At 29.5% G+C, this 19,963-nt stretch overlaps 1 protein-coding gene across 1 annotated transcript; it reads right to left on the bottom strand.

The window, feature by feature from the left end:
• Positions 1-325: 325 nt before the first annotated feature.
• Positions 326-18,994, bottom strand: LOC107455057 (cytochrome P450 4V2). The gene is made up of 12 exons (XM_087166087.1): positions 18,780-18,994; positions 16,818-17,016; positions 15,557-15,669; positions 14,637-14,722; positions 10,964-11,154; positions 9,719-9,788; positions 8,559-8,685; positions 7,099-7,311; positions 5,305-5,475; positions 3,504-3,567; positions 1,349-1,528; positions 326-568 (listed from the first exon to the last, which is right to left on the bottom strand). Exons 1-12 carry the CDS (start codon positions 18,783-18,785, stop codon positions 396-398), a joined length of 1,593 nt encoding a protein of 530 aa, XP_087022213.1. The 5' UTR covers positions 18,786-18,994; the 3' UTR covers positions 326-395.
• Between the last annotated feature and the right edge of the window lie 969 nt (positions 18,995-19,963).

Consider the following 19,963-nt stretch of genomic DNA (forward strand, 5'->3'; position numbering starts at 1 on the left):
TTATAAAGTGCTTATCTGAAAACCATACTAAGATACACTTTGATAGAAAATGTCACCTTTGTAGAGAATTTAGCTTATCACTACACTACCCCAACACTTGTGTGATGCGTCAGTTTGTTCAACTTTTTCTAAACTCAACACAAACTGATTACAAAAACAATTTTCATCTTTAAATTCGCATACATTGCTGTATTTATTATAAAAGATGTTTAAAGGTTTTTACCAAAGCAGAGAAGGATATTGAATTTCACTTTAGGTAATATTTTATTAATTTGAAATTGCTTATTTATTAATTCATCGAGCATTATGAAAACATGAAAAGCAATTTTCAATAGCGTCATACACTTTTTATTTTGTCTCTTCTTTTCTCTTAAAACTTTTCTTACTAGAAATTGTTAGGCAGCTACAGTCCTTGGCTTCAACTTCATGCGTATGGAGTATCCAAAATTCTTTTCATCTGGCATTGAGTTACCATCTATTTTATCTCTTTCGTCCATTGAAAATATGGTAAAATGTCTTAGAGCGCTAGCAACCAATGTTTTTAGAGTTATCATTGCAAATCTGTGTGCTGAAATAAAAAGAAAAATGTTTTTGAAAAAGACCTTATACTTTTTTCTACTATTAAAAAGTATTAATATATTTTCCAGATAAAAAAATATGCATAAATAATATTTTTACTCAACCGCTGTTTTACAATTTTGTTCAGCACAATGTTTTATACTGAGCCTGTTTAATTGATTCCATTAAATTGTTTCCCACTCAGATTTTTTGTTTTTATAATCAAAAGGGTACCTTAAAATGATTTTTATCACAAATAAGCTGTTTAAATCACCCAAATTATCGTTATTATTTTATAAAATATAAGCACATGAAATAAAATAATGACTTTAAATTTTTTAAGCAGATGCTATACTGTAGAAAAAATCTTTTATGGCAAATTCAGTTTCACCTCTAATGGTAATTTAAAATATAGAAAAGAGTGAATACAGGTAAACCACGAAGCTTCAAATACTGAGACATATTTTTCTTCAAAATATCAAAAGGCGAATAAATCATGGCCTAATTACTTCCTTACTTATAATATGCATTTGAATGATTTCAAAAAAATATATATAATTATTTGAAACTTCATGGTTCACTCTTTAGTTTATCTGAGTTCACTTTTTGTATACTTATAATTTTAAAATAATATAGGCAAATCAGAATTTTCCATGCAAGTTTCTTTCAGGGTATAACTGTTCTTAAGAATTTTTTTTATGGTGTAGGCATTCAAGAATTTTACCATATGTTTCTTTATGTAATGCAGGAATTAAATAATCAATATTATCTTTTAAAACAATTCACAAACCTATGCAATTCCTTGGACCTGCTGAAAACGGAATGAATGCATATGGGGATCTCCCAATGCAATTTTCTGGAAAAAATCTAGAAGGATCAAATTTTTCAGGATTTGGAAAGACTTCAGGATCTCTATGTAGCTTATGGATGAAGATCACAACAATGCTCTCTTTCGGTACGTCATAATCATCTAAAAATGAAAGCATTTTTTTATTTAGTGTACAATTTAAAATTAATCATCTCATTTCAATACTCTAAATTATATAATTTTGTAAACAAATAGTTCATAAATTCATAGCAGAGTGCATTTCAAATTATTAGAAGTATTAGGGAATATTGATTGTAATTATGACAAACTAAATCAATTTAGTGTTGTAGGAAAGGAAGAGAATCGAAGTTATATTTGTTTTTCCGCATGACAAGCTAAACAGAATAGCAATTACATACTTTAAATGCATTTTTAGAAAAATGTTTAATTTGAGAAAATATATTTACGCGAATACACAATGCAAAAAAATTTCTTTTATAATTCTTTAAATTTAAAGCTTTGAATGCTATGTTCTGAATTAAAAACTAGGATTTAAGCCTGAATTTATTATTTTATCAAGCTTTATGTAAGAATGTATAGAATTTTTTATTAAAACAATCAGCATTGAATAATATATTTGATTCAATTTCATTGCATATTTAAAATTGTTTAAAGATTTTAGTTCAAAACACAGGTTACCTACCCACAGGTAACGCATACTTTAGATGCATTTTTAGAAAAATGTTTAATTTGAGAAAATATATTTACGCAAATACACAGTGCAAAAAAGTTTCTTTTATAATTCTTTAAATTTAAAGCTTTGAATGCTATGTTTTGAATTAAAAACTAGGATGTAAGCCTGAATTTATTATTTTATCAAGCTTTATGTAAGAATGTATAGAATTTTTTATTAAAACAATCAGCATTGAATAATATATTTGATTCAATTTCATTGCATATTTAAAATTGTTTAAAGATTTTAGTTCAAAACACAGGTAACTATTTTTATCTAGAATTTTTTTTAAAAAATATTTATGCATTAAAATTTGATGTAAAGCTATTAGCCCTGACATAAAAAATTAGTTGTTTTTGTGCTCAAATTCATTCTTTTTTTTCTAAAACTATTTTAGAAGTTTTTGAAGTTTACTTTAGATTTATAATTTAAAGGCCCCATCTTACCAAAAATAATATTTTAATTTAGACTATTAAAAAGAAAAAAAAATGCGTCTTTGGTTACTACCAAAGAAAACATTACATTCCTGCATTATTTTACACGCGAAATTTTAATGATTGAATAGTAATTTCTGTTATTAAACTTATTGAAATACATACTAGTTATATTTGACTAAATAGGTTTAAACAGAATGTTATATTTATAAATGTGAAAATAGTTTCTCAAATCTCTTTGTTTGGGAATTAATAAAAAAAGTTATTCTTTTGTGGCCTTTTCTGGATTTGCAACCATAGGAAGCTGTCTATCCATTGTATTAAAGTTAATATTCGCTATAAATAATCCACTATTTTTAAAATTACACACACTGAGCAACTCTGGTTGTTTCATGAAATACAATTTTGCTAAATCGTTTCTTCTTGCCAATCATCAAGATTCTTCCTGTAGAATCAGATATTTCATATGAAATATCAAATATTTTTGCTCATTTATTGCTATTTTTATATTAATCTCAGTTTTCTTTCTAATTTTGATAATTTTATAAAAAAAAAAAACTTTAACAGTGTCACTTTCCATTAAGTTACAGAAAATTTTCTTGAGAGAATAAAAAGCGGTTACGTAAGTTTGGACCAGGCTTATTTTTTATAATTTAGCTATCTTGTTTTTGCTTTCACTTTAATTTTAACATGTCTTATTTATGTTAGTTCAAAGTGTAACTATATAATTTTTAGTTTGAACTAAGTAAAGTAGTGATATATTAAGTAAATCAAACTATTTTTACTCCTTCCACAAATAAACTGCTATAGAAACATTTTGCCTACTAGTTTTTTTTTTTTACCCTGATTGTAGCCACCCTGAGAATGCATATACAACTCGCCCGTCTCGAACAGTTTGAAAAATTATTTTACTAATGAAATGCTTTTAAAATCAGCTGTTACCAGAATCAGAAATTTGATTGCCACTTACAAATTTTGAGACCTTCAGGAGCTTCTCTAGATATGTAAGTCAAAGGATATAGGCGCAAAGTTTCCTGCAATGAAAATAATACTCTTTTATAATATCTTTTTAGATTAAAATTTTCTTTGTTGCACTGTCTGGTTGATTTCCTAGAAAAAAAACTAGTTTTGCATTATATCATTAAATAGAAAAACTCGTTTTCCGGGAAAGTGTTTATAAAGTTTAAGGTTTAGTGAAAGCAAAAACTTTCAGACAAAACTCTAATTTCATATACCACGCTCATGTAGACAGAAACACACTTAATACTATATTATTATTGTGCAAGTGACTAACATATAGCTTAAACAACTATCTGGTCTGGAATCATTAAGATTGTACGTTGGATTGCGAAAATCTGAGTTTTACATCAGCAATTATACAAGCCTTTATTTTTTATGCACATCTGGAGAATGACCTTTCTCATAGAGGCATCTGAAGTTCAGATTTGTTGGCCACTCTTACAGGGACACCATAATTATACAGGCTTTCCTCCCTTTGTTTTCACATATACAGTGTATAGGTCAAAATTCGAAAATTTTATTTGCGGACAGTAGCAAAATTTTTAATAGTCGACGTGACACTTTTGAAAATGTGGCCACTTTTCCAAAAATTAAAAAGTTATGGAAATTAATTGAAAAATTTATTTTTAAGCATTATTTTCCATAGTGTAAGTATAGATTTCACTTCTAAAATGAAGAATATCTCCAAGTAGATTATTGTAAAATTTAAGTCTTGTTTGCAACATTTACCACTTATAAAATTTAGGGTTTGAGTTTTTGAATCATGAATGCATTGTAAAATTTAAGTTTATTGACAAACAAAAAATTTGTTAGTTTTTAAATAAATATGAATTAATTGTTACTATAGTGAGGAAATTACTTTAGATTACTTTTAAATATTATTGGCCATAAATTGAAAAAAAAATGTATAGAAAATTAACCTTTACTCGATTGAAACTTTTGATAACGAAATTCGAATCACCTAACATTTTGAACCAGTGTAAAATAGTCTTAATGTGTTCCAAGGAAGATTATAGTTTACCGATGTAAAAAGCAAGTTGAGAAAATTGAAAACGTTTTTGTTTTATTTAGCTCATGAATTACATTTTCTCCAAAAAAGGGACGATTAACAAACAAATTTTTAGTCGTCTTGCAGCTGATGGCGATGGGTTAATTTTGCGCTATAAATTCGTCCGACAAATTCAGATGATTAAAAAGCATCAAAAGGTTGAAAACTTTCCATAGAATTGCAAGCCACGTACGTTGATAGGCGAAAAACGCAACCTCTGAGCGTGAGACCCATTGCAAGGCCTCCATATTCACCGGATCTTCATCTGTGTGACTTTTTCTTATGGGATCACCTTAGATGCCTTTTTTATGCGATGCCTCTTAACCTAGGGTTTCATAGTTAGGAATGTCGCCACTTCAACAGACATCAAAAGCACACATGAAATCTCCGAGCGTATCCAGGAATCATTTTTACACCGTTGTAGATTGATGTCTGCGGATGCCACTTCGAACAACTCTTATAAAATAAAGCTTTTGTAGTTAAAAAGTTTGTAGTTTCTTTTGTAATTGTTTTCCAACGTGACAGTGAAGCTTATTAATTGGGGCATTAGCGATTTTCATCCTCTCAAAGTGATTTGCGACCTCATGATCTGATCTATGGTAATTTTTTCATCCTCTTGATGTGTTTTGTCTAATTTTTCAGTTGAATTAGAAGCACCCTGTATAATGTTGTAAAAAAATAAAACAATCTGTTGCATATTTACCTTAATAAAGCACTCCAAATATGTCATAGACCGAAGATCTTCTTCTGCAATATCTCTGCTGGAATTTCCAAAAATTTCATCCAATTCATTTTGAACTATCTTTTGTTCATCTTTGTACAATCCAAGACAATAAAATATGTGTGAAAGTGTGATTCCCAATGTAACATTCGCCTATAAATTGAAAACAATTACTAGTGTTGTTATTTTTACGAATAATGGTAAAGCAAATCATTTCTGAAACAGCCTTTTATGGACCAAGGAGGGTCGAGGAAGTTAAGGCTTCACAATTTCATGACCAATGGCATGACGGTGGAAATGTGATTGTCATTGCACACCAGTCTCTTTTATTTCTCAAATAGGCTGGTACCCATCAAACGAAAGTTGGGCGGGATTCAATCCACCGTTTTGAAGAGAATCTCAGTACTTCATAATGATAGCTCAATGATTTAATATATAATAAATGATTTTTAAAATATTACTTATAAGTTTTTTGGTTCCCAAAAAAAAGTTTTATGCAACAAAAAAATTTGTCTGATTTTTTTTAACACTTTAAATATTATCTTCATGTGTTCTTAAAATATCATCTCATGTGTTCATTTAGTTATTTAGTATATTTAATGTTTCGACCTATTGAGTTTGTATGTTAGAATGCATGTGAAAAATCCGATCTTTATATTAAAAGTTATTTAATTTTTTATTTTGTGCATTCTTAAATGAAATCGCAAAACCGCTATAAAAATGTAAGCATGGCTGAATTCCTATTGCTAGTTATTAACACGTTTATTGCCAGCCGAATACAGATTGTTATTCTGCATATATATCATTAAAAGTGCAAATTGATAAGGAAAAATCAAAGTTACATTTTCCTACTTTAGTTACCGTTTTAGTTTTTTAAAATTTTTTGCAATAAGTTTATTTCAATAAACAATGTATTATTGTCGGGAAAATTTTTCATTTTTTCTGAAAAAATAGTTGGATGATTATAGATACATCTTGCTAGTAATTTGTCTGTTTTATTGACACAAACTGTTGCGAAAAATTTTTTTTTACGCTGGTGCGGGATCGGCAGTGAAAGTGTTGGCAGATTTAATGTTAGAATAGTCTATCTAATAATCTATAGTAAAAATAATCTATCTAATAATTTATAGTTAGAATAATCTATATAATTTATCTCATAATCTATAGTTAAAATAATCTATCTAACCATCTATAGTTAGAATAATCTGTAATAACTTACACCCCATGCTTCTTCTCATCCGTATGGCGGGTAACTGACGTCGTCCATATTGTCCGACTATAGTCAAACTTTTGTGGCACTCCTACTCCTATCAAACCATGACCGTTAAAAGATAGAGCTCTGAAAACGGGACTATAGTTTGTCTACGGTAAGAACTCCCCCCTCCCACAAAGTCTGAGACCGCCAGCTGCTATGGAAACATGAATAGCGCATTTCGGGGAGGGTAGTTTCTTTTCATTCTAGTTCTAACACAATAGACATAGGAAAAAGATTCTCTTTCTTTTGCCGACTCTACCCAAAATCTGCCCTAAACAGTGATCTCACACCCTTACTTGAAATAGTTATACCTCGTTACCATAGTCACAGCCATTGGTCCAGATGAATGGCTTGGGGAGTTCTTACTTTAGACAAACTATGGTTTTACTATAACTCCGTGGTATGTGTATTTTTATGTATGTATTTGGTTATCTGATTTTTAATGCTGGACCCGTCTCGTTTCTATGAGAATTATACTTGTTATAGTTTTGCTTACAATACCAAATTATTCATGATCTTACCCCAGTGAAAAAGCTAACAGTCTCTTCAATGATGTCGTCTTCGGTAAAAGATGCATCTTTGAAATGAAGATCCAACAACAAGTCCATGAACGCTTTGCGTTTCTTTGCTCCAAAAACCTGATGGTCTTGTTTTTCATCTTCTTTCAGTCCATCATCCGCAATTTCTGTTGATTTTCTTGATGCTAAAAATCTGTTTTTCTTTTCCGCTAATAACTGAAAGGGCGAAATGATTGTGTTAAGTCGATTAGATCTTTATGGGACAATGAATAACAAGGACACGATATTAGATTTCGATGTTACATTTAACTTTTCTTTTCATTTTAATTGGATACTTGCAAGTGACGTCATTTGTCGATTCAGAAGCCAATCAGGCTCGACACACGCGCATGACGTTGCTTACAGGTATCCAATTAAATCACATTGTTAAGCATAATCACTCTACTTTCTCTCGAGTTGCAAATACCAAATTGAAAACATTGTAAATATAACTCGTAAAACTTCATTCAGAAATGATTTGATTAATTAAAAGAAAAATCTTTTAAGTATAAATTTTTTTTTCTCAAATCTGGAATCAATTTTTTTTCTTACTCTTTTTTTTTTTTCCTTTTAAATTTGAATTTTCGCACAGATTTTATGTGCATGTCTCTTTCCCTTAATACAAAGTTGAGTTCATATTTTGAAGAAATTTTAAATCTTTCCGTAGAACAAGAGAGAGTGCTGTTTTAAACAATTAAGAAAAATAATTAAAAAATCACTTGAGTTGTTCCTGAGAAAAGCGAGTTCCCAATTAGAGAGAAAAAAAGTTTTAAAATCAAAGATTTGAATCATGTGTTCTCCATCTCAATATTCAATCACATCCTATCAGTGACTTCGAATGTTTTCAAATAATTTAAACACATCATTACAAAAATATATTACGTAATAGAATTTTTACCACGTGTTTTTCTCATTATGTACTTGGATTGCATGTAGTAAATGAAATTATTAATATATTAAAAGTTTTTTTTCTTCTTTTGCTTAGACGTTAATAAAATTATACCTATCCTCTCAATGGAACATGTTTTTGTTTTTTTTTCCCCAGTAATTCTTATGAACTTTGGAAAATCTTATTATGAAAATAGTCTTGAATTTCTTGATTTTTCTTCTCTTTTGAATTTTTTTGAAAAATAATAATAAAAGGTTTCGAAAAATTTTCAAATCTTTGTTCTTTCTGAAATAGTAAATGATTAGAACAAATCATTAATTAGTTTCAATTATTCTGAAACATTAAAATCTAACAATTATTTTCTAGAAATAAGTGTTTAACTTCTTAAATTTGGTTTAAAAGTTTAGTTTAGTGTACGCAATTCGGCAGCACTTTTAAGTTCATTTTTTTAAATATAAATTAAATGGTTATTTTCTGCACAATTTTTCATGAGTGAATCTTACCGGAAAAGCTTGACCGCAACAATGTTCCTTACCTTTCTGAAGAAGGTGTGGACAATACTTATGTAAGTATTTACATTTGCTGCTGGAAATATCAGATTGTATAGGACGTCTAAAATTATCCAAGGTCTAGTTATTTTGAATTGAGTTACCTCACTAAACCTAAGAGAGTGTAGAAAAATGTATTTATTTATACACAAATACTTACGCATCTCTAAAAGCATAACGCGTATTGTATTTATGCTTACAATATATTATAATGCTGACGGCTTTTCGTTTAAGGCTGTTTTTCGAAGACTCTGTCGTTGCATGAAATGATGTTTTTTGCGAATAATAGCTATTGCCCGCCATGATTATTTTGAAAATGGAGCAAAACTTTAATATGGTGAAAAGCCAAAGTTTTTAGAAAATGAAAAGCGTTTGCGGTCTCAATTTTTATTATATCAAAACTTTCTTCAATGCTTCATTGTTGCCTAGATATTTTGATAATTTTTATCTAGGTGGAAAATGTCGCCAAATCGGAGTGGTATTTTTTTTATTTTTCTTTAATGAAAAGGCATGTTAATTAAGTAAAAACAAACGCGCTGGTAATAGGATGTCATGTACTGGGATAGGAAACTCAAATTTAAAAAAAAATTATGATTATGCGTAATTAACTCTATGTAAACTAAACACTTAAGTTAAAATTATTAAGGTTCTTCGGGGTAAGAAACTGTAAATTCTCTATCCTAGTGCGTCCGCAAAACTTAATAATTTTTTTCTTCGTTCGTAATGTATATCATTTTACGATTTGATTTAACAATATCTCAAGCTAATCCTGTTATTTGTGTTATTAAAAATTTTCTGTTATTAAAGCTTTTCTTACTAATTTATGATTTTTAAACTTCAATTTTTTAAAAATATTATTTAAAAGACTTTGAAATTTAGGAAATATAAATAAATAAAATTTAAAAAAAAAACATTATAAAGTCTGAACAGTTATTCCTTGTCCAAGTGATAAAAAATCAATCATCAACTAATATGTTGCATTAAGAATGACATCGCACACCCAAAACCTGTAACGCATTTTCTCTATGTTACGTTTCTGTCGCAACCTATCACAAAAAGTTTTAATCGCCTAGCCAGAATACATATTTTCTTGCTTTAAAAAACTAAAAAGCAAAACCAAATTTCATAGGAAGAAAAATATACAAACTTCTCTATTGCATTAAAGAAAGTTTTTGTCTCCTCGTTTTCGCTATGGACATCGAGACCCAGAGCAGTTTCTAAAATTAAAAAAATTAGAAAGATGAATAGATCATTGGTGGGAACATCACTAGAAATTTTTTTAAAGAATCCTTTTTTTTGTTGTTAATAGTGTGAAAAATCTATCATAAAAGATAAAAACCAAAAGTTACGTAAATAAGAGTTACATCGCTTTTTCTATTGATGTGCTTGAAAATTAATTTAAGCTAATTTTAAACTGCGTTTTTTAAAAAACACATTCGCAGAAATGGTAAATGTTTATATTTCATTTGCTTGAAAATTTCTCTGGATCTAAAAATACTAGTACATTTTCTGTTACAAGTAATAATTATTTTTCTTACTGCGTTTATAATTTTTGAATATTTAAATGATCAACCATGACTTTTAATATAGGACATTTTTTCCCCAATATACTACCATTTAAAAGAAAGCACATGTATACAAACATTTGTATAAAGTAGGAATAATTATAAATCCTTCTGGGAACGATTACTACCTCGATGCAATTTAGAAAAACTTTTAAGTTTTGTACTTATGAAGCAAAACATTAAAATTGACGAAAGCTGCCGTTTTCAAATATCTCAGAGAGAAAGTCTTACATAATCGTTGAATAATAGGCAAAAGGTGAAAACGAAGCATCTTGATTGTTTTGTTTTCAATGTAAATAATGGCCAATAGGGTTGCGAAATGCAACCTATTTCATTACGCAACGATTTCTGCTTGTTTAAGTTTGAAGAAGAAGATATTAGTTTTCATATAGTTTGTATACGGTAAGAACTCCCCCCTCCACAAAGTCCGTCTGCTCCTATTAAAACAAGAATAACGCATTTCAGGGAGGGTAGCTTCTCTTCATTCCCCCACAGGCTAACACAATAGACAGAAGAAAAGATTCCCTGTCTCTCCCCTTTTTGAAATAGTAATACCCTGTAACTATAGTAACCGCCACGGGTGCAGGTGAATGGCTAGGGGAGTTCTTACATTGGACAAACTATACAGGTGTCAAAAGCGAATTCTTTTGATGTTGAACTAGATAGAAACAAATATTTAGGTTTTGATAATTAAATCCTTAAAATTAATTTCGACGTTATATAATGAAGAAATCGTGCAATTCTTAAAGATGCTAAAATAAGAAATATATATTAAAATATGTTCAAAATAAATATTAAGTAAATAATATTTTGTTGTTCGTACTTACTCAGAAAGATGTTCAAAGTACATAGCTTCATAACAGGATAGATGTTGAACCATGGTTCTTTGCTGAGCTCTAGAAATTGTGAGACTAGAATATCGGACTGTTTCTGTAATAATGGTACGAAGTCTTGCAGAATTTGGAAATGAAATGATGGAGTCAGCAGCTTTCGTCGTATATGCCATTTTAGACCACCACTAAAAATATTAGTTGATTCGAATGCTTTTATTTTCAAATTACACTGTCAGTGATTGCGATTGATCTTTGATTTTGAAACTAGTCGCCTTGGGCGACCAACTTGTTTAGCTATCAAAACTACCGTCTATAACATATAAACTTTAATGGTAACTAAGCCGCAAGCACAGCACAACTCTATTTAAATATTCTAATTCCTCAACCAGTTCTCCAATTCTAACACATTAATTAGTTTTAAGCAATGTATTACACAAATCATTTTTCACCGTTTATTTTTTGCCTGTGAGGATGTACTTTATCAATTTTAACTATTTCTTAGAGATGCCCCCTCGATATTGTTAAAGTTCTTTATGTATTGAATTTTAGTAATAATTTAAAATCTGTCGGGCATTCATTAAAAATCAGAAAAACCACCATGAGGAGTTCGGGACATATCATAAATGTAGGCAGTAGAAGAATTAAAATTATTTCCCGCTCTATCGTGAGATAAGTTAAAAAAATAAGAAAAAATTATCCCAACGCTCCATTACGCGCTGTACTACTTCCTCGCGCACCCCTCGAGCCATGACTTGAATATTGTTCAATATATGTAGCTTGCTTTCATTTCATTTTATAACCGTCGTTGAGCAGCCACCCAATTTTTTGGATTTACGACTACTAATGTTCAACTGCATAGCCTTGTAATTTTGAACCGCTCCAGAAGACAAGGCAACTTCTGAATTAAGCATTAGAAGAAATTTGCCTTCTTGGAGGACTTTTTGATGAAACTAACCAGCATTTGCGTTACTTGGAGAGAGAAACCTCCCACGGTTAGCCTGACGGCAAGGGGATTCTAACCCATGATCCTTCTACCACTGAGGATATTTTACGTCAGCACTGTGGTGGGTGAAAGCCGGATGCGGTATTCGTATTACCAGCCATCCCTGGGAGTCGAACCCGGTTCACTTCAGTGGATGGCAACGCTCTATGCCTTGAGCCTGTAGTATGCTATTGTTAAAAAAAACGATCTCTGTCACCAATAATTGGTATAACAGTATGCGGCACCACCGTTTTTACTTAAAATTTCTACATCCACCTCAGATAAGATCAGAACTAAATCTAAATAATTACTTCCTAGCTATGAAATTATTATTTCTATGAAAATGCAAAATTATTCTAAATAAATACTTAATGTGTAACTATAATTATTCAACACTACTTAAATTATTACTTAAGACTACCTAACCAAATGAATCTAAACAAATATTTCATAAATACTGGATTTTGATTGATGTATTATTTTGAAATTGATAAAACAAAATAACAACTATATTTTCAATAAGTAGAAAAAAGGCTTTATCTGTTTTTTCAGTGAATTTTAACGTATTAAAAAATGTTTAAATGTGAACAATGTTGATGATATGTGAAAGAAATTTTCTGAAATGAATTTTGTGTCCATATTTTTAGGAATTTCCTTGTAATTTTTATTTTCCAAATTTCTAGATAAAAATTGTGAAATGGCGTTCATACATAAAAATGTGTGAAAATTATTTTTCAAATTGAGGTTTTTCTAAACGGCAGGAACTCGATTCTATATTGTCTTCTAAATTAACTTGCATTAAAGTTTTCTTTTTATTCATTTATTTTTTATTTAGTCCTATAAGCGTGCTTTGTAATCCTCAGAATTTTTCGTTAAACATTCAACAAACTAACCTTTCTATTAAAAAAAAAAATTTTTTTTATGTGTTTTCCCCCCTTTAATTTGCAAAAAAAAAAAAAAAAAAAAAAAAAAAAAAAAAAGAAATCAAACAGTATTTATTAAAAATATTTAAAAAATGCTAGATAAAATTATTTAAAAAAAATTCTTTTAATTAAGAAATAAAGTTTCTTAATTAAAAATAGTATTTTTTAATTAAATAAATTTTAATGTTGATTACTTTCTGACAAAATGCAATTCAACCCCAAACTCAGGCGAGAACACTTGCGTGTTTTTTCCACCAAACTTCAATAAATTCTGATTTTGATACCATCAGTTCTTATTAAAATTAGCTCATTTTAAAATATATATAATTTTTTTTTAATTTAGATAAAAATGGAAACGTTTCTGATATTGAAAACTATCTTAATGGTATTCATGAACCTTACATTTTTTCTTAAGACATCAAACACTTTTATCCTAATTTAAATGAGTGAGAAGCGTTTGACGACTTGACATGGAGATGATTATTTAAAAATCCATTAATGTATCTATTTCTTTCAAATACTAATAATATTGTAAAATTTTATTAATTATTTATCTTAGAATTCTCGTTAAAAAGTCACTGCAATATGTTAAATTCAGCTCTACTGCTCGAGCATTTGTGTTAAATTAACGATAATGATTAAGATTCAATTTTATCTCATTAGAATAAAAGATTTGTGCTTTATGTTATGACACATTGTTATGCATTGTTTCATAACATCAGAAATAATGCATTGAGCGCAAGTTTAAAAAGTTCAATTCATACAGCTGTCATCAAAGCTAGTATCGAAGCACCAATATCTAAATGTTTGCGAATCGCTGATGGAAAATTTTTTGTAATTAATACCTCTCAATTCGCTTTAGATAATAGCTACAGAACTTTTTCAGTTAATTGATATTTCTTCACTATTTATCTTTTCCTAAGATGAAAAAATGTATGCCCTTTAAAAATTTAGTATTTTTAAGATGCTATCTCTTAATATGGCGCTTTAAAATCTTATTATTTTGAGCTTATCATTATTTCTTCTCATTTTTTTTCGAAAATTTCTTATTATGAATCACTTTAAAAATAATAATATGTTTATATGTGTTTTTTCTTAGCATTTATATAGTCTATTGAAAACATGATAAAACTAACGAATTTTGCGTATAACTTTCAATCGATTTGCGTTTAGATTTATTATCGACAAGTCTTACTTGCTTATTTTATTAAAAAATAATATTTTAAAATAATAATACGAATTTATTTGAGTAAATGTTTAAAAAAATTGGAAAATTTATAATTCTCAATTTTAAGCTTTTGCTGATGGTTTGAACAAGAAATAACAACACACTTCCAATAAATTGCAAACTATGCCAGATTCTAAATCTATTTTTAAAATTTATCCAATTATTCATGAATACATTCTCAAAACAACTGTTCAACGTTGAGCTATAATGTCGGTAATTTTAAACTTTTGATAATTTGCCAAAGTTCGGAATTCCCATTGCTATTTGAATTTTTGCCAGTTTTGATAATAGGCTGCAAAGTTTTTTATAACCTTAACAATTTGGAATTCGGTAAAATGGACCACGTTTCAGTTGAACTATAGTATCGTGTAATAAAATTTGAGAAATACGGTATACGGTACTATGGAGAAACTTAATACCATATTAAGGTTCCAGTAAATTTGAACGATACTATTACTAATTACTTCAAAATTTCCATCATTGCTGTCTTGATTTAAGAAACGTCAATTAATGCTCGTAACATTTTCAACATACCTAACGAGAAGCCCATCCATCAGCATCGGCTTTAAAGGTCCATAATCTTGAGATTTTTTAATGTATTTAGTGTTGCTTAGGATTGTCTGCAAAATAAAATATTCATTGTTAGCCAGCTGAAAATTTTAGAAATTTATGACACTGAGATTTTAATTAGCTTAGAATGACGGCATAAAATACAAAAATTTTTTAAATTTATAGCACTGATAAGCTTATATAGTATCAACTTCAAAGTGTTACTTGCTTGGACGTCTAAGATGTAGTTTTCTGTGTGATATGAAAAGTTGTCAGATTTGATTTCCTGATTCAATTTTCTGGTATCACGTGTATTTTTTCAGCTGTGATGACCCAGGAGTTAAGACACTGAGCTGTCGTTGTGGGAGACTGGGGCTCAATCATCGGGGCAACTTAAAGCCATTAACCTCAAAACGATGGCTACCAGCTTGTGTGGGAAGTGATCGACATCAACATCAAAGTGCACATAAATTGAGCATTTATGATGTATTTATGATACGAACATGTCAAAATCGTAATATACGCTTTGATAGATTAATCTCTTTCCATGAAATTTTATATTATTCTGTACTTCTGCTTGATTTTGGTGCAAGAATTTAAAAAAAAAAACTGTGACGATAAGATAAAAAATATATTTAAATAACGTTGGACAATGTAGTGATGAGCCATACTTTTTTAAGGGGTGATGTTTTTACATACTGTTCCTTTGTATTCTTTACAGATAGGCATTTTGCAAGTTTCTGTAACATACACAAGGTTAAGTAAGCATTACAAAAAACTGAAACATCTTATTGCGTACATGAGAGTCGTTGTGCTTTTTCACCAAGGAACGCCCTCCTTTAACAATTTTAAAATGTGGCTTATCACTATATGTCCTTACATTTGTGTTAGAGGTTGCAACTTACCTCAATTGCGTCCGCCTTAAAGAGGAATACGTAGTTTCTTCCTAATATATTTAAATTGAATATTTTCTGGCGATCCAGCACTGAGCACATTCCATCCAGAGTATAGCGAATATCTAATTAGATAAAGAAGAATCAGTATTTGGTAGACATTAGAAATATTTTTACTGAGATTACATTGCGAAAGAAGAGAATTTTGTATTTTCACATTAATGAAGTGTGACTGATTTTACTATCTGATTTGAAAGTACGGATATTCATGATTACCACATTCAATGTCGGAGAGCAAAAACATAATATTACTTAATACTAATGGACCTACCTTCGAGAAACACAGATAACCAGTCTTTAAGCAACTATTCTTTACTTTATAGAACTTTTTTTAAGCTACTGTGGAAACGCAACGTAATTTGAAAATATCAAGCGACTTGGCTTGAGCCAGAGATGGTACCCTCAAAGCACCATGATCAGGGTATAGTTTGTCTAAGATAGGTACTCTGCCAGACATTCTGGAGCTGCGGCGGTGACTATGATAACGAGGTATGATAATTTCATGTAGGGTTGCGGGATCCCTCTTTAGGACTCGTTTCGGAGAGAGAAGAGACCTCTTTCATAGAAGCTACCATCCCTAAAATGCCCTCTTCTTGTTTCCATAGCACCAGACTGCCGCAGACTTAGTGGCGATCAGAGTACCTATCTTAAACAAAGAGTAGCAGATCTTGTTTCGTTTGGTCTTGCTTCTTTTTTCTTGTATTAAAAGTTTGGGACTGTCTGCTGTTATGTTATTTTATATTTTATAACCGTCCGTGAACACCAGACCTAATTTTAGGGTTTATAACTACTAATGTTCAATTCCGTAGCTTTGTAGTTTTGAACCCAATACAGAAGACAAGGGAGCTCCTGGATCAAGTATTGGGAGAAACTTGCCTTCCTGGAGGACTTTTTGATGGAACTAACCCGCATTTGCATTACATGGGGAGGAAAACCACGAAAATCCCCCGTGGTTAGCCTGACGGCAAGGAGATTTTAACCCATGACCGGTCTATCACTGTGAGCCATATGAGCGTAATAATATAATCAATTGTGTGGCATGTTGCCCCCCTGAACAAAAAAAATAAATTCTTGTATTTGCAAAATTTACCAATTTGCGATTTTGTTATCGGTTTTCTCTTGGTGAAATTTATAACTTTGGTCTGCACTTCATTTAATTTCACCAAAGTTCATTAGTGAATTAAAAAAGAAATCGGGATTAAAATATACTTACAAGTAGCATCCATGGCAATTCCTTTTCTGCAGTGGCCATGAATGCCAGATGTCATTTGGTACCACAGAAAGGGCATCGATGGTTTCCCAGGTCGATAATCTGGCTTAAATATTGCATGGAACCATATTGCAATGATTGCGATAGAAACGATTGTAACACAAGCAGCACTGATAGAAATTTGGTACAGCAAGTTTTCGACCTACCGCAAATCAATGAAATTTGGAAGTAATTAAATAAATTATTTATGAAAATGCATTTTTTAATAATTTGATATCGGGAAACTGGGAAAAGGAATAATTTTAGTTTAAATTTTGAGCCGAAATACACTTAAAGTTTACATGATATCTCATATAATTTTTTAAAAATATTATTTATCTGCATGTTTAGTTAAAAAATGAATTAACAGTGACTTAACATTTTAAAGGTTATGATCATACAGTTGCATTATTATAAATAGTCAATGCACGTATAGAATTCAAAATTCGTTTATTTTTGAAACAGCGAGAGGTTTTTTAGAAACATTTGTAAAAAGAATTATATCGAAAGCACAAAAGATAACAAAATGTTTCTAAGGAAGGGGGGGGAGGATAATTTGATACCATAATCAAGTTTTTGATATCACAGTTGAATTAAGTTTCTATTACAGCTCTAATTCAGAATATTAGAATGATTAAAAAATTAGACATTAAAAACTTTCTTATTTTATTTGTTTTTTTAATTACTTAAATTAAATCTACAAATTCAATGAGTCAAGTCAAAAAATAAAAAGAATAATAATTAATTATGCAATTTTTTTGAAAAAATCAAAGTATTAGAATAAATTTGTGTGTGATCCAAAATATTAGAATATTTCATTATAAAGACTAAAATTCAAATTTCATTTTAAACGGTTTGCTATAAATCTAAAATTCATAAGAGCTACTCGTAAAACTATGAAAAACAAATATCATCGTGTTATATTCGAATAATTTAAGCCAATTAAATAAAATGTTCTAATATTTTAAGATTAAATAATATTTTTTTTAAAATCATTATCTTTTTTTAAAGAAAAAATGAGCAGGAGCTACTCGTAAAACTACGAAAAACATATATCATCGTGTTATATTATAATAATTTTGACCAATTAAATAAAGTGTTCTAATATTTTAAATAATACTTTTTTTAAATCATTATCTTTTTTTTTTAAAAAAATGAGCAAGTTTGAAGCGTGCATCACAATATGATTGAAAATAAACTCCTACAAAATATCGTTGGTATAAATGCATTATATAATACTTAAAAATTAAGTTTTTTTTACTTTCATCAGATGACAAAAATGCATCATTTTGAATTAGATTAGATCATTTTGAATTTGCATTTGATTCGCTATTGCATAGATTCATTGTTTGTTATTTTTGCTTATAATATGTAATAAACAACTTGCTATTTATTCAATCATTACAAATGCCCAGAAGATAAGCTAAGACGTTATCAGTTCTGCGTTTTCATCTCCGAATTAATAAACTGGTTGAAAACTCAAGTCGTAGTTTTTTCTTGTCAGCTCAAATACTTTTTCCTTTGTCAGCATATCACAACACCCCTATCTATTAGGTGCTCAGGTAATATTTGAATTGGCACATATTTGTATTACATACTTTGCGTATATTTATCATTCATATTGAATAATAAATATTATTAATTTAGAACCTTCATGGTTTAATTCTTATTCTGAACTAAAAAAAAAAAAAAAAGGTGGGGGGAGACTCAATTTCAATTTGTGATAACTTTAATGCACAACTATTAATAATAAGTGTAAGTTGTAGTTCATATGTAAAGTTTAATACATTTATTCAATGATATATTTTACATGATTAGATATTTTCTATTTAAGAAAATAAATTAACTTTCTATGCATTCCCTGCAATCCATGACAAACAAATACTTCAGTAAAATAAGGAAAAAATGAATAACAAGTACACTCACCACCATATTAAAATAGATGCATTAAATTATAAAGTATTTATATAAAATGTTTACGTTTTATAAATACTTTTGGCGCAATTGCAGTTTCCTCAATTATACGACACAGTTTCTTAAAAGTTTCAGAAATATTTTGTGAGTTCTAAATTCATCATTTATTAAGTAGCAGATTGTTATAAAAGTTGATGCGCTTCTACCGATATCAGAAGCTCTTTTGCAAATACTTATAAATCCTCTGTCACGAAATTCTAGGGAGAGTGTCGACTAAATTTAGTATTTTCTCACACCTGTACCGTGAATACAAAAACGTGCCTTAATATATTTTAATGTTTTATTTCTTAAGTTCTTAACTACCATAAAAGTGTAGCGAAACAGTGGGGAGGGGAAAAGACAAATATTTCCTTGAATAACTTTTGTTCCAATCATCGGATTTTCATGAAGTAATTGCCAATTTAAATAGTTTAAGGGAAGGACCTCAAACATGCCAATCATTAATTTACATAAGCAATAGTTTATCTATCTATCTATCTATATATATATATATATATATATATATATATATATATATATATATATATATATATATATATATATATATATATATATATATATATAATAACAGGACTACATCCCTGTCATCATTGGTTATAATTAGTTCAAACAATTCAGTCGTGAACCAATTATTCCTTCATTAGTTTTATTTACGGGTAGGGTGGTGGTTATAACATTTCACATCCACTCTCCACAAAGGAGGGGGTGGACAAAACTCCAGATGGTTCCGGCAGATCTTACATGGAACACATCATACAGCAAGAGTCATGCGAAAACGCTGGAACGCTGGAAATAGTTGTAACCTCGGCCGATTCATCGAATCTGTTCAGTCATAATGTGGGATGACGAAAATAGTTCAAAGTTGTAGTATGATTAGAGAATCAAGTCCTTATTGAAGTGGGTCTTGGATTGAAGTTCAGGAACATCACTGAGAATGGGAAATCCCCTTTAAAGTTATGCGAAAACAATCGCTCCTGGATTATATATTAATAGAAAAGGAGGTGAAAAGGCTCAATCGTCGTATACCTTGTAACCCTATGCATTACGGAAAATCATTTACTGCTTCCTAATAAGGAAGTGAACGAGGGAAAGATTCTAAAAATAATTTCTTTGAAATATAAATCCAATTATAATTC

Source organism: Parasteatoda tepidariorum, chromosome 6, assembly GCF_982258835.1.
Source record: "Parasteatoda tepidariorum strain Cologne lab strain chromosome 6, Ptep-v5.0, whole genome shotgun sequence".
In the NCBI taxonomy this organism is placed as follows: domain Eukaryota; kingdom Metazoa; phylum Arthropoda; class Arachnida; order Araneae; family Theridiidae; genus Parasteatoda; species Parasteatoda tepidariorum.

Excerpts from the sequence above, each read along its gene's own strand:
- LOC107455057 (XM_087166087.1), bottom strand. Across the intron at positions 15,670-16,817 it reads AATTGCCATGGATGCTACTT|ATATTCGCTATACTCTGGAT; the intron begins GTAAGTATATTT and ends TTATCTAATTAG. Across the intron at positions 9,789-10,963 it reads TACTTTGAACATCTTTCTGA|AAACTGCTCTGGGTCTCGAT; the intron begins GTAAGTACGAAC and ends TTTTAATTTTAG.